At 48.4% G+C, this 11949-nt stretch overlaps 1 protein-coding gene and 1 non-coding gene across 2 annotated transcripts in view; both read left to right on the forward strand.

The window, feature by feature from the left end:
• WDR88 (WD repeat domain 88) overlaps positions 1-8087 on the forward strand; it is a 39058-nt gene extending 30971 nt beyond the window's left edge. Inside the window, exons 6-7 of the mRNA XM_071208987.1 lie at positions 4597-4689; positions 7703-8087. Of these exons, the coding sequence (XP_071065088.1) occupies positions 4597-4689; positions 7703-7921 (312 nt within the window). The 3' untranslated portion in view covers positions 7922-8087. The remainder of the gene's footprint in view (positions 1-4596; positions 4690-7702) is intronic.
• A 1830-nt stretch (positions 8088-9917) lies between these two features.
• TRNAT-AGU (transfer RNA threonine (anticodon AGU)) lies at positions 9918-9991 on the forward strand. Its single transcript has one exon. It is a non-coding gene; the product is annotated as a tRNA-Thr (tRNA).
• The last annotated feature ends 1958 nt before the right edge of the window (positions 9992-11949 follow it).

Raw genomic sequence — 11949 nt, forward strand, 5'->3', positions numbered from 1 at the left:
TATTTTTGGAGTACACAGACCAATAGCTTTTTAGAATGTTCCTCAATTTGGATTTTCCCTTCCAAATGTTTACTCATTACTAGGTTTCCTCCATTTTGGGCAGGAAAGTACATGAACGATATTGTGCTTGTATTAGAAATGCAGTATTGGTTGAATCACTGTGTAAGTGAGTAACTCACCAATTTCTTTAAGGAAGACAATGTCAAGTCAGAAACTGATGTGTCTGAGATGTTACCATATATGACAGACCAGATAGATAGATAGACAGATGATTGATTGATAGATGAATAGGTAGAAAATAGATAGATAGATAGATAGATAGATAGATAGATAGATAATAGGTAGGTAGATAGACGATAGATAGATGATAGGTAGGTAGAGAGATGATGGATGGTAGATAGATAGATAGATAGATAGATAGATAGATAGATAGATAGATGCACAGATGCACCAGCAGAAACCCCAGGTCCCTGGATCTGAGATCAGAGTTTTACTGACTTCCAGCAGTAATAATGACCAGAGTAACAGAGCAGCTCTGATCTCTGAGCCCAAAGAGAGCTAGATGGACAAGATTTCAAGTATAGTGTAACCACGTTGTGGAAGAAGGGCCTGGAAATGTAGATCTGACAGTTTATCACAGGAGAAGGGCAACCATCCCTTCACTCCTCCAGAAAGGGAGAAAAATCCTCCTGTTTTCTGTTTCACTTATTCTTTCTTCTATCATTTCAAGTCTGCAGTTGTATACCTCTGTGCTTTTTTAAAAGATTTATTTATTTTTATTTTTTTCTTCCCTTCTCCCACCCCACTGTTTATGCTGTGTCCATTTACTCCATGATCTCCTGTATCTATTTCTCTATTTGTCTTCTCTTCTTGTCTTTCTCCTCTAGGATTTCCTGGGATTTGATCCTGGGGACCTCTGATGTGGAGAGAGATTCCCTGTCAATTGCGCCACCTTAGTTCCTGGTCTGTGCTGCACTTCACCTTGACTCTCCCCTTCATCTCTCTTTTGTTGTGCCATCATCTTGCTGACAGGCACCGACTCGCTGCATGGGCACTAGCTCACTGCATGGCCACTGGCTCACCATGCAGGCACTCATGCAGGGACTCGGCTCACTGCGTGGGCACTTGACTCACTGCCTGTGTACTTGGCTCACCAAGCGGGCACTGGCTTGCCATGCAGGCATGCTTTCTCTTCTTCTTTACCAGGAGGCCCCAGGGGTCTAACCTGGGTCCTCTCATATGGTAGGTGGAAGCTCTATCACTTGAGCCACATCTGCTTCCCCTAATGTGTTGGTTTTTTAAAAAAGATTTATTATTTATTTATTTCTCTCCCCTTCCCCCCCACCCCAGCTGTCTGCTCTCTGTGTCCATTCCCTGTGTGTTCTTCTGTGACTGCTCCTATCCTTATCAGCAGCACTAGGAATCTGTGTTTCTTTTTGTTGTGTCATTTTGTTGAGTCATCTCTCTGTGTGTGTGGCCCCATTCTTGGGCAGGCTGCACTTTCTTTCACACTAGGCGGCTCTCCTTACGGGGTGCAATCCTTGTGTGTGGGTTTCCCCTATGCGGGGGACACCCCTGCATAGCACGGCACTCCTGTGTGCATCAGCACTGCACATGAGCCAGCTCCACATGGGTCAAGGAGGCCCAGGGTTTGAACCGCGGACCTCCCATGTGGTAGGCAGATGCCCTGTCCATTGGGCCAAGCCCACTTCCCCCCTAATGTTTTTTTGATCTCACCTATTGTGTCTTTCATTCCCATAAGCTCTGTTATTTTTCTATTCAGGTTTTCAAATTCTTCTTTATGCTGCTCAGTGTATTCTTGATGTCCTTTTTCTCTTTAGCCATATTGTCTTTCAACTCATTAATTTGATTTTGGAAATTTGTATGAATCATGTTGATTATTTGCCTCACATCCTGTGTCTGTTTTGGGACTTTGCTATATTCCTTTGCTTGGGCCATTTATCTATTTTCTTAGGATAGTTTGTAATTTTTTGGTACTGTGTAGGCATTTGATTATGATGGTGAGTTTACTCTGATGTTCAATTTTTCTTTCTTTCATAGGGATTTAGTGGTGGGAGGCTGTGTATTACTGCCATTCTTTGATTCTTGGTTCAATCTTTAGGATTGTCCCTATTAGTTGCTCACATCTGGGTCCTGGACCCAGTAAAGTGTTGCAGACTTGTTTCCAAGGGCCTCAGGGAAGGAGGCTGGAAAAGGCTGGAAAAAGCCTCTCTTAATATTTACTCTTAGTTTCCTCTCATGCACTTCCTTGGTCTGCCAGAGATGGTGCTCTTTGACAGCCCTCTCAGTTCAAAGTCTGGTTGGCATGTGTTCACTGGACATGGACCAGATCAATGTGGCATCAGATCCTGCCTTGAGGATTTTCAGTCTCTCAATTAAAACTTTCTCAGAGGCTGTTCTCCAACCTTCGCCAGCAGCCCTCTCTCTTTTCACAAGTAGGAAATAATTCCACTCCCCTGTGTGTCCTCAAAAATAGTCCGTAGAGAGGGTGATTGAGAGGATTGTATCTCTTTAGTCCTGTGCTGGCTCCCAAGGCAAACAATACTGTGGTCCCCTCCTGGCCTGGAAGTTCTCGTGGGACACAGCAGACAAAATCTGTTGGCCAAAAGCTGAATCAGCCTTAGGCTGCATCCCTCTGTCTTCCAGGGGATGTGGATCCTTGTGGTCCACTCTGTCTATTGCCACCAACCCAAGGCTGGAGAATTCAAAATTGTCTTCTCATAGGGTTAGGGAAGGGTACTGGCACCAGCAGCTGCAGCTTCCACTCAGTGTATTTCCATTGAAATTTGTTTTTTCCTGTGTCTCTCTCTCTTCTGGATGGTGTCCAGCCTTGCCCTGGTGTCCTAAACCCTAGAATATATTTTTTCCATGCCATTTCTGCCTGTCCTTTAGATATTTTTCTGGGAGAGAAGGGTGTCCTATGTCTCTCTAATGCACCATCTTCCTGGAAGTCCTACCCAAAACAGCAAGGAGTCCAACAGATATTTGCACACCAATGTTCATATTAGCATTATTCACAATTGCCAAAAGGTGGAAGCAACAAATGTCCATCAACAGATGAATGGATAAATAAAATGTGGTATATACACACAATGGAATATTTTTGAGCCATAAAAAGGAATGATGCATGAGACAACATATATGAACCTTGAAGACATCATGTTGAGTGCAATGAGCCCAATGCAAAAGAAGAAATATTGTATGATCTCACTTACATGAAAAAGAAGAATATGAAAATTGATAAGTCAGAAACTAGATAGAGGTTACTGGGGGCAGTATGGGGTGGGGAATATGGAGTTAATGTTTACTTGGTATGGAGTTTCTGTTTGGGGTGATGGAAAAGTGTTAGCAATGGATGATGGTGATGAAGGTACAGCTTTGTGAATGTAATCAACTCCACTGAATTGTGTATTTGAAAGTTGATAAAATGGGAAATTTTAGGTTAGAAATTATTTATCAGGAAAAAGAAAACATCATACTGTATAACAGAAAGAGTGAACCCTAATATAAACTATGGACTATAGTTAATAGTATAAATATAATAATATAGTTTCATCAATTATAACAAAGTTATCACACTAATGGAAGAAAATTCCTAAGTATTTTGTTCCTTTTGAAGCTATTCTAAATAGAATTGTTTTCTTAATTTCATTTTCAGATTGTTCATATAGAAGTACAGTTGATTTTTAAAATCAGTCTCATATCCTGCAAACTTGCTGAACTCTTATTAGTTCTATTAGTTTTTTTTCAGCGTATTCTTTAGGATTCTTACATACAATTTCATGTCACCTGTAACTTGAGATTACCCAATTCCAGATATTCTCTGTGTACTGAGCAATATGCTTTGTTCTGCTTACATTCCTCCCTAATCTAGTTTTACATGTCCTTCTAGCTATCATTAAAATAATGATTTGTTAGCCTTCATTTTCCATGATGTCTGGGTCATGCTGGCATTGATCTGTAATTTTTCTCATTTTTATTATTTGAGCTCTTAGAAAACATGATCACAATAGTCACAATGTTAAAAAATTATACTAGTACTCTTTGGGTACAAGGCACAATAATTAATTCACAGAGTCAAAGTGAGACTGTTACGATTACAACCCACTTAAAGTGCATACTTAGTGCATCAGAGTGTTGCAACAGTGAATGATCCATTCTAGTGAACTGCAAATCATGGTTGCCAACATCAGCAATTGAGGAAAAACCAGCTATGGAAGGTGGATGAACTATATGTATCCATTTGACACTAAAAAGAGTTTTGTTTCAGCTCTTATTTTGGGGGCCCCATATGGGTTTTGTATTCACCCCTCCCCACCTCCCCACCCCCAGCTTCTACACCCATTGCTGAAAAATGGGACTTCTTGCATCCCAGAAAGGGTTTGCCCAGATGTGTGACTTTCAATGTTAAGGCTGGGATGGTCCCAGAGAACCCTGGCCAGTGGGTCACCCTAACTTTTCTCCTCTGCAAGTTGAGGTTCCCAACACATAACCTAGAAGCCATGTACCTCCCTGGGTGTGCTCAGCCCAATGAGTGTCTTTTGTGACTGCTGGTTTGCTGTTTAACTGTTTCAGGATTCAACTATTAGGCTATGGCATATTGAAGAAATTGATGAGATCCCTTTGGTGAGGGAGTACAAAAAGTCCAAGGGATTCAAGTTTACACAGGTTGGTATTGGGTAAAATTAAGCCCGATGAAAGCTTTCATTAATTCTCTTTACAAATTAATTCATTTCTTGGACAAACATTTATTGAGCAACCAGGGATACAACTGTTAACACACAGACTAAAATTCTTGCCCCAAGGGAGCTTGCATTCTAAAATGGGAGTGAAATCATCAATATAGAAGCAAGAAAAATATGTTATAAATCACATGGTGATAAATTATTTGGAGAGGGAAGCGGACTTGGCCCAATGGATAGGGTGTCCACCTACCACATGGGAGGTCCGCGGTTCAAACCCCGGGCCTCCTTGACCCGTGTGGAGCTGGCCCACGCACAGTGCTGATGCGCGCAAGGAGTGCTGTGTCACGCAGGGGTGTCCCCTGCGTAGGGGAGCCCCACGCTCAAGGAGTGCGCCCTGTTAAGGAGACCCACCCAGTGCAAAAGAAAGTGCAGCCTGCCCAGGAATGGCACCGTGCACATGCAGAGCTGACACAACAAGATGCTGCAACAAAAGGAAACACAGATTCCCAGTGCCGCTGATAAGGATAGAAGCGGTCACAGAAGAACACACAGCGAATGGACACAGAGAGCAGACAACTGGGGGGGGGGGGTGGCACGCAGGGGAGAGAAATAAATAAAAAATAATAATTTGGAGAAAAGTGAAACAGGGAAGGGGAATGGGAGTGCTGGAGGTTGCAATATTTCAAAGGGTGGCCAGGATAGTCTCATTGAGGTGACATTTGTGCAAAGACTTGAAGGACATGAGGGAGTGACCCATACAGACTTTTAGGAAAGAATTTCCCAGCAGAGGGGACTTCCCAGCAGAGGGAACATCCAGTGTGGAGCCCCTGAAGCAAGAGCGAGCCCGATGTGTTTGAGGAACAGCAAGAAGGCTGGACTTACCAGTATAGAGTGAGTAGGACCAGTGTGGGAAGATGAAGACTGAGCGTGCACTGGTCAGAGGAGGAATGGCTGACACTGCACAAGCCAGAGCTGGGACAGTCCTTGCCTGAGTTTGCCAGGGCTGCTATGACAAATACCCCACAGCAACTTGGCTCAAACAACTGGGATTTATTGGCTCATGGTTTTGGCAGCTAGAAGCCCAGCATTAAGGTCTCACCAGGCCAGGCTTTCTCCTGGAGTTTATAGCATTCCCATGCTGGCCTGTAGCAATCCTTGGAATTCCCTGCTTCCATAACATGGTGTTCTATATCCTAGGCCTCCTCCTGTGGCTTTCTCTGACTGCTTCTTCTGACTGAACTTGTCCAAATTGCCTTTGCTTATAAGGACTCCAGTCAATACAGATTAAGGCCCATTCTGATTCCATATGACTTCATCTACATCGGATCTTTGAAGATCCTAGGCACAAATAAGTCCACACATTAACTAATAGTGTCTTAAAAGCTCCTGTTTACAAATGGGTCCAGCCCACAGCAACATCTTTTGTGGGGTTCATGATCAGTCCCCAAGAGTCCTCCTCTGCTCCTGTAGCACATACCCTGGCTGGGTCCCCAAGGCCCCTTTTCCCATGGAAGGGACTCAGGTGCCTGCATTTCTCTAGTGGAAGAGCTCAGAGGCAAGGTGAACCCATCGCCTGCATCACCAGGCCCAGCCCAGGGATGCCACAGAACGATCCCAACATCCCTCCCCTGGGAGCGGGGCCAGTACCTGCTGGGGCCTGGCTGTGCAGACACTTGAGTGCCACCTCACAGAAGCCAAGAAACCCACATGGGCTTGCTCAGAATCCTGGAGCCTCCTAGACCTGCCTCCACTCAAGATAGCCAGACTGAGAGCCATTGCTTCTGGGAATGGTTAATGGGGGGATTGGGAGGGGGGGTAGCAAAGAGCCCCTTCCCAGTACTGGGGCAGCAGGAAGGTGAGGGATGGGATCCATGTGGACCTCGTCTTTGTGGCCACCTTGGTCCTCAGAGCCCAGAAGCTTGCCCCTGTCCTGCCCTCACCACCGGGGATAGGCCGGGGAGCTGCCTCCTCTGTGGGCCCTGCTCTTTTGGGCTTGGACCCTGGGAAACTGTGCTGTGGAGCAAGGTAGGTACAGGATATGATTTCTTTCTTGCAAAAGAAAGAATAGAAAGAGGCCAACCTGAAGCTGTAGCAAAAATGGACCCCCTGCATTTGACTTGCTTGGAGGCCAGGTTTGCCAGAGGGCCTGTCCAAGCAGGGTTTGCCTCACCTAACCCTGCAGGCCTGAGGCGTCCCTGACAGCAAGATGCTGGGTGGGCAGCTCCCAGGCCCCCAGAGCCCACATTGCTCTCTGACCCAGGGAAGAGGTACTGGGAGAAAGGTCTGTGTGCCCTGGAGCGGGCGAGTGTGGCAAAGCCTGGGGCTCGGAGGGGCGTGCCTCTTTGTGGGCTCGTCTTGGAGTGACCTGAGAGGCCTCTTCCCCTGGCCTGAGTGCCCCCACCCTGTGCTGTGGCTTCCTTGCTTGTGGGAAGCAGATGTGTCATCTCTGTGCTCTGCTTTCCACGGGCTTTGACCAGAAACAGAAACAGGCCAAACAAAACAGGGCAGGGGAGAGGAAGATGCCACGTTCACTCCTGCAAGGAGGAGGTGCGCCCCTGCCCTGTTTAGAATGCTTGCCAGCTTGCTTCTCCTGATTCTGTCAAAGGGGAGTGCCCCCGGGATGTCAGGGAGTCAGGACACCCCCTCAGACTGACAAGGCTGCTGTGCGCAGAGCAGAGAGTGGGACTGGACACCCACCCGTTCTCCCATCACCAAGTGGCTCACCACTCTGCCTGGGGCCCCACGATGGGGGATGAGAGGGCATTCAGGTAATAACTGGTGGTGAGGGGGCAGGGAGGGAGGGGAGGCCTGAGGTCATTTGCTCCCAGGAGCCTGCAATTTCCATGCTTGTGGGGATCAAGAGCGGGGAGAGCAGATCCAAATCTATAGCCTTGGTCCAGCAGGGGTGACAGGATCAGGAGGGAGAATTCTAACCGCATGTCTTGCTCCCTCTGACCAGTGCCTCCTTTCTATTCTTTTGAAATATTTCATGCCAGTGCAAAGGATGTGACAGGTCTTTCTCCATCTACGATAGCGACTCCTCTACTGATTTATTCACCGAATGTGTGTTTTGCCGGTTAGATGCCAAGATCTTGTCAGCAGAGGCTTCAGCATCCCTGGAAGGGGAGGATTTGCTGGCAAGGAAGGACAGCCGATGTGAGGGTGACATGGCTGCTGGAGCTTCGGATGACGAGTGTGGGCCACCTGTCACCTAGGCTGTGGGCCTCTGCAGGGAACTTTCTCTGGGGCAACTGCTTGGCTGGGTGGGCAGGTCGGATTGGGGCAGGGGCCAATGCCTCTTCAGCCGTATACATCCTTGGGAGCAAACACTTTCTTTTTTATTTTTCTTGCAAAATAAATCTAGATGCTTTTGGAAAACAATCGTGCATGTGAATTCTAGAAGCATCTGTTACCATTCCTAGGCTTTATTTCCTGGTGTTCATCCTATCTTATTTTGGGCACCCATTATGGATTCCCATTCCTTTCAGTGGCTGGAGTTGCTCTGTAAGGTCGCCCCAGAAGCCCAAGGAAGCTATTGGCACCAGTAGCCCAAGGAAGCATTTGCTGAATGAATGCAGGGATGTGGCGGTACTGTGGATGAGGCAGTACTGTGGTGGGGCAGTGTAGATGCCTTCCTGGTCTTTGCTTTCAGCTGCTGGAGTTACAAGAACAGAGGAATATCTGGTTAGGTGGGGGTTGAGAGGTTGGGATGGGTGGGCATTACCATCACAGGATGTTTCATGCTTTCTACTCACGACTCCTGAAGTTCCAGAATGTGTGCAGCCCTCCTCCTGCTTCCACAGCGCACCACCTAGTAGAAGTCACCTACTTCCAAAAGAGCCAAGGTCTTTAACGAACATGAAGGACACCCCTTTCCATTTGGCACAGCTCACATGATTTTCATTAAATGACATTTGTATGCCCCTAGCACCATTTTAAGACATTAATTGCAGAATTGATTTATCTGGTGTCAGTTGTCTGGCAGCCAATGACTTCGCACGTGAGCACCATAACCTGGTAGTCATTATTTAGGCAGATCCCAAGCTTGATGCCATCATGGTCAGTCACAGACTGGGCTAAATATTGGCTGTTCAGTATTTTTTGTTTTGTTTTGTGTGTGTGTGTTTTCAGTATTGAAACATTTATTTCCATTATGTGTGAATGCATTATCCTCAAAAATCCACTTCATGCCTTTCCACCAATGGCTCGCCTTCCCAGTCATGACTTACTTCTAGAGGCCTCTGTCCTCCCAGATGGCTTTGCGGTCATCAGACACAGTAGGACATGCGTGAATGTGTTTTTGTTCTTCTCCAGCACTGTACAGGATGCCAGGGCTCCATATACTAACAGCTTCCTCCACTGATGGGCACTGGGGTCGTTCCTCGTTTTTTGGCTATTACAAGTAATACTGGAGTGTGAACCTTCTTGTGCATATGTTTTTACATTTCTGCTGATCAGAATCCCACCGAGGAACTGCTGAGCCCAAATGCCCTCTGAAAAGTGTTGCGATGAAGTGGAGGATGCTTCTGAGGGACAAGTGAGAAGCCTGGGTGGGGAGGGCCTTGCGTTGCTCTGGCCCCAGAAACCGTCCCTCATTGGATGTTGGGGCTCCAAGGGCTGGGGTCCCCCATGGCCAGGACCCTTCCTTGCCCTTCCTGTCTGCTCAGCGCCCCATCAGGGTCCGGGAAAGTGGCGGCCCAACTGATGGGTGGGGTCTTGCCAGGAGGGCAGATGGGCCGGTGCTGGCAGGGCCGGGACCACCATGGTGACTGCGGCCGAGGGCGCTGGCCTGGACGCAGCCTGATCACGGTTAGGGGCGCGCTCTGCCCAACGCCCGGGGAGCCGGCGGCGGGGCCGTGCTGGCCGAGCGCGGGTCTCCGGCAGCGGGTGGGGGCTCAGCTTCGCCGGGGCACGGGCTGGGGTGGCTTCCCTGCCCCAGTTCTGGCCGGCTGGAGACCCAGACCTCGCCAAGCTCCCCAAACTCAGGCAGTCTTGGCTCCACGCGGGAGCAGGGACGAGCGCCACAAGACAGCCGCCAGCTTGGTCGACGACCGGCCCTCTAAGCGTCACCCAGGTTCCAGCTTCCAGCCTCCCGAATAAACCAAAATCTGTACGGCGAGTGCGCGCACCGCCGGCAAGACGGGTGCGCATGCGCAGTGCGGTTGCGATAACTAGTGATGGGGACCTGATTCTCGCGGTAGTTGTGCGGGCGGCGCCGTGGCTTAGTTGGTTAAAGCGCCTGTCTAGTAAACAGGAGATCCTGGGTTCGAATCCCAGCGGTGCCTACGCTGAGGCGAACATGTGGGATACGTTTTTTTTTTTCCCCTTTCCCTACCGCCCACATGGCTACCCCTTCCTTGGGGAATTAAGAGGCGTTTTCAGCCCAGGTCGGGCTCAGAACCCGCCACATCCCGGGTCTGCCCCGTCTGACCCCGACGGTCGGTGGTCGCGCCGCCCGAGGGTCAGAGTCCCGCGGGCAGAGGGAGCTGAGGGTCGTCCAGGACACGGGGCCGGCGCGGTCGTGGGGAGGCAGCGCGGCAGCGAGGAGTCGAGGTTTGCGGAGTGGCGAGCGGGAACAGCGCGTTCCCCGCCGAGCGGCGGGCGTGTCTGCAGCTGGGTTTCTTTGCGTCGGGCCCTCGCGCCCGCCCACCTTTCCGGCGCCCACCATCCTCCGGAGCTCGCCCCCGGCTGCCACAGGCAGTGCGGGGCCGCGGCGAGCGCCTGTGGACGTGCTCCTCCCCCCACACCGCCACTCAGCAAGGGCTCCTGGCATCGCCATTTCACAGATTGAAGACCAGGGCTTGGCGACGCCGAGGCACGCCGGGAGGCAGGGGCCGGGCCGAGCTTTGAATCCGCCAGCGGCGCGCGGCTCTTGAGCGTAGGTCAGCGCCAGGACCGGGCTGGGCTTGCTAAGCTTCCGGACTGGGAAGGTATATGGCTGTGGGAAGAATTGCCTCGTCTCTGGGGGTAGACCGATGCATTGGAATTAAAAAAAAAAAAAGAAAGAAAAATTCCCTAGGGATTCTTGGTGTCAGTCTCAACAAAACTCATGGCCCTGAATCTCAGCAGATTCACCTACTTCCAGTCCAATGTACTCTCCCAGGACTACTAACAAAAGGATGATGATGGACAACAGCCCATCCCCAAAAACAGCATATCTACCACTGCAAGCAAGACACCTACCCCATGGGATCTAAGCTCCCATCTCAGTGAGAAATAGTGGGCATCACCATCCCAAAATCCTTAAGATTTTGGATTAAAGTAGACGTATCATTATTCTGTTGTTCCATTATAGACTTATTATTCTAGCAATGGAAGAACTTGTATCATTAATGTGAAGGTAGTGGCCACCAGCGGTTCTGAGGGAAGGGAGAGGGAAGAATATGTGTAATATGGGGGCATTTTTGAAACATTGGAATTGTCCTGCATGACCTTGCAAGGATGAATACAGACCATTATATGTTTTGTCAAAACCTATAAAATTTTGTGGTACAAAGTGTAAAGCTATAATCCATAGTTAGCAGCAGTGCTTCAATATGTAACAAATGTGCCATACTAATAAAAGATGTTATGGGTGTAGCAGTTTTACACAGTTATGAATTCCAAAAATAGGGATTGGATTATGTTTGTAAACTGGTCTGAACCTGGGCATGATTAAGTTATGATTAGGGCTTTGATTGGGCCAGGTCATTAGGGCAGGTGGGACTCACAGATGAAAGGCATGGCAAAGGACAGAGTCGAGGGCTTTTATAATGATGGAGTTTTGATGTTGGGGTTTGATGGTGAAGCTGGAGTCCTAGGGAGAGAGACAGAGCCGTTTGCCTGATAGTCTACAGCTGACCTTGTGGAAAAAACAGGAGCCGAGCCCAGAGGAACCCAGGAAACCTGAAATTTCACAGACATTGGCAGCCATCTTGTTCCAACATGGTGAAAATAGACTTTGGTGAGGGAGGTAACTTACCTTTTATGGCCTGGTGTCTGTGAGCTCCTACCCCAAATAAATACCCTTTATAAAAACCAACCAATTTCTGGTATTTTGCATCAGTACCACTTTGGCTAACTAATATAAAAGGGGAACGTAGGGGAGGGGTGAGGTGTGTGTATGTATAAATTTTTTTAGGTACGGGGACTAGAGATTGAAGCCAGTGCCTTGTATGTGGGAAATCAGCACTCAACCACTGAGCCACATTGGCTCCCCTGAATTGGTTGTTTCATTTGTTTGCTTGTTGTTTACTTTTGTTTT

This window comes from Dasypus novemcinctus, chromosome 18 (genome assembly GCF_030445035.2).
Source record: "Dasypus novemcinctus isolate mDasNov1 chromosome 18, mDasNov1.1.hap2, whole genome shotgun sequence".
Taxonomy (NCBI): Eukaryota; Metazoa; Chordata; class Mammalia; order Cingulata; family Dasypodidae; genus Dasypus; species Dasypus novemcinctus.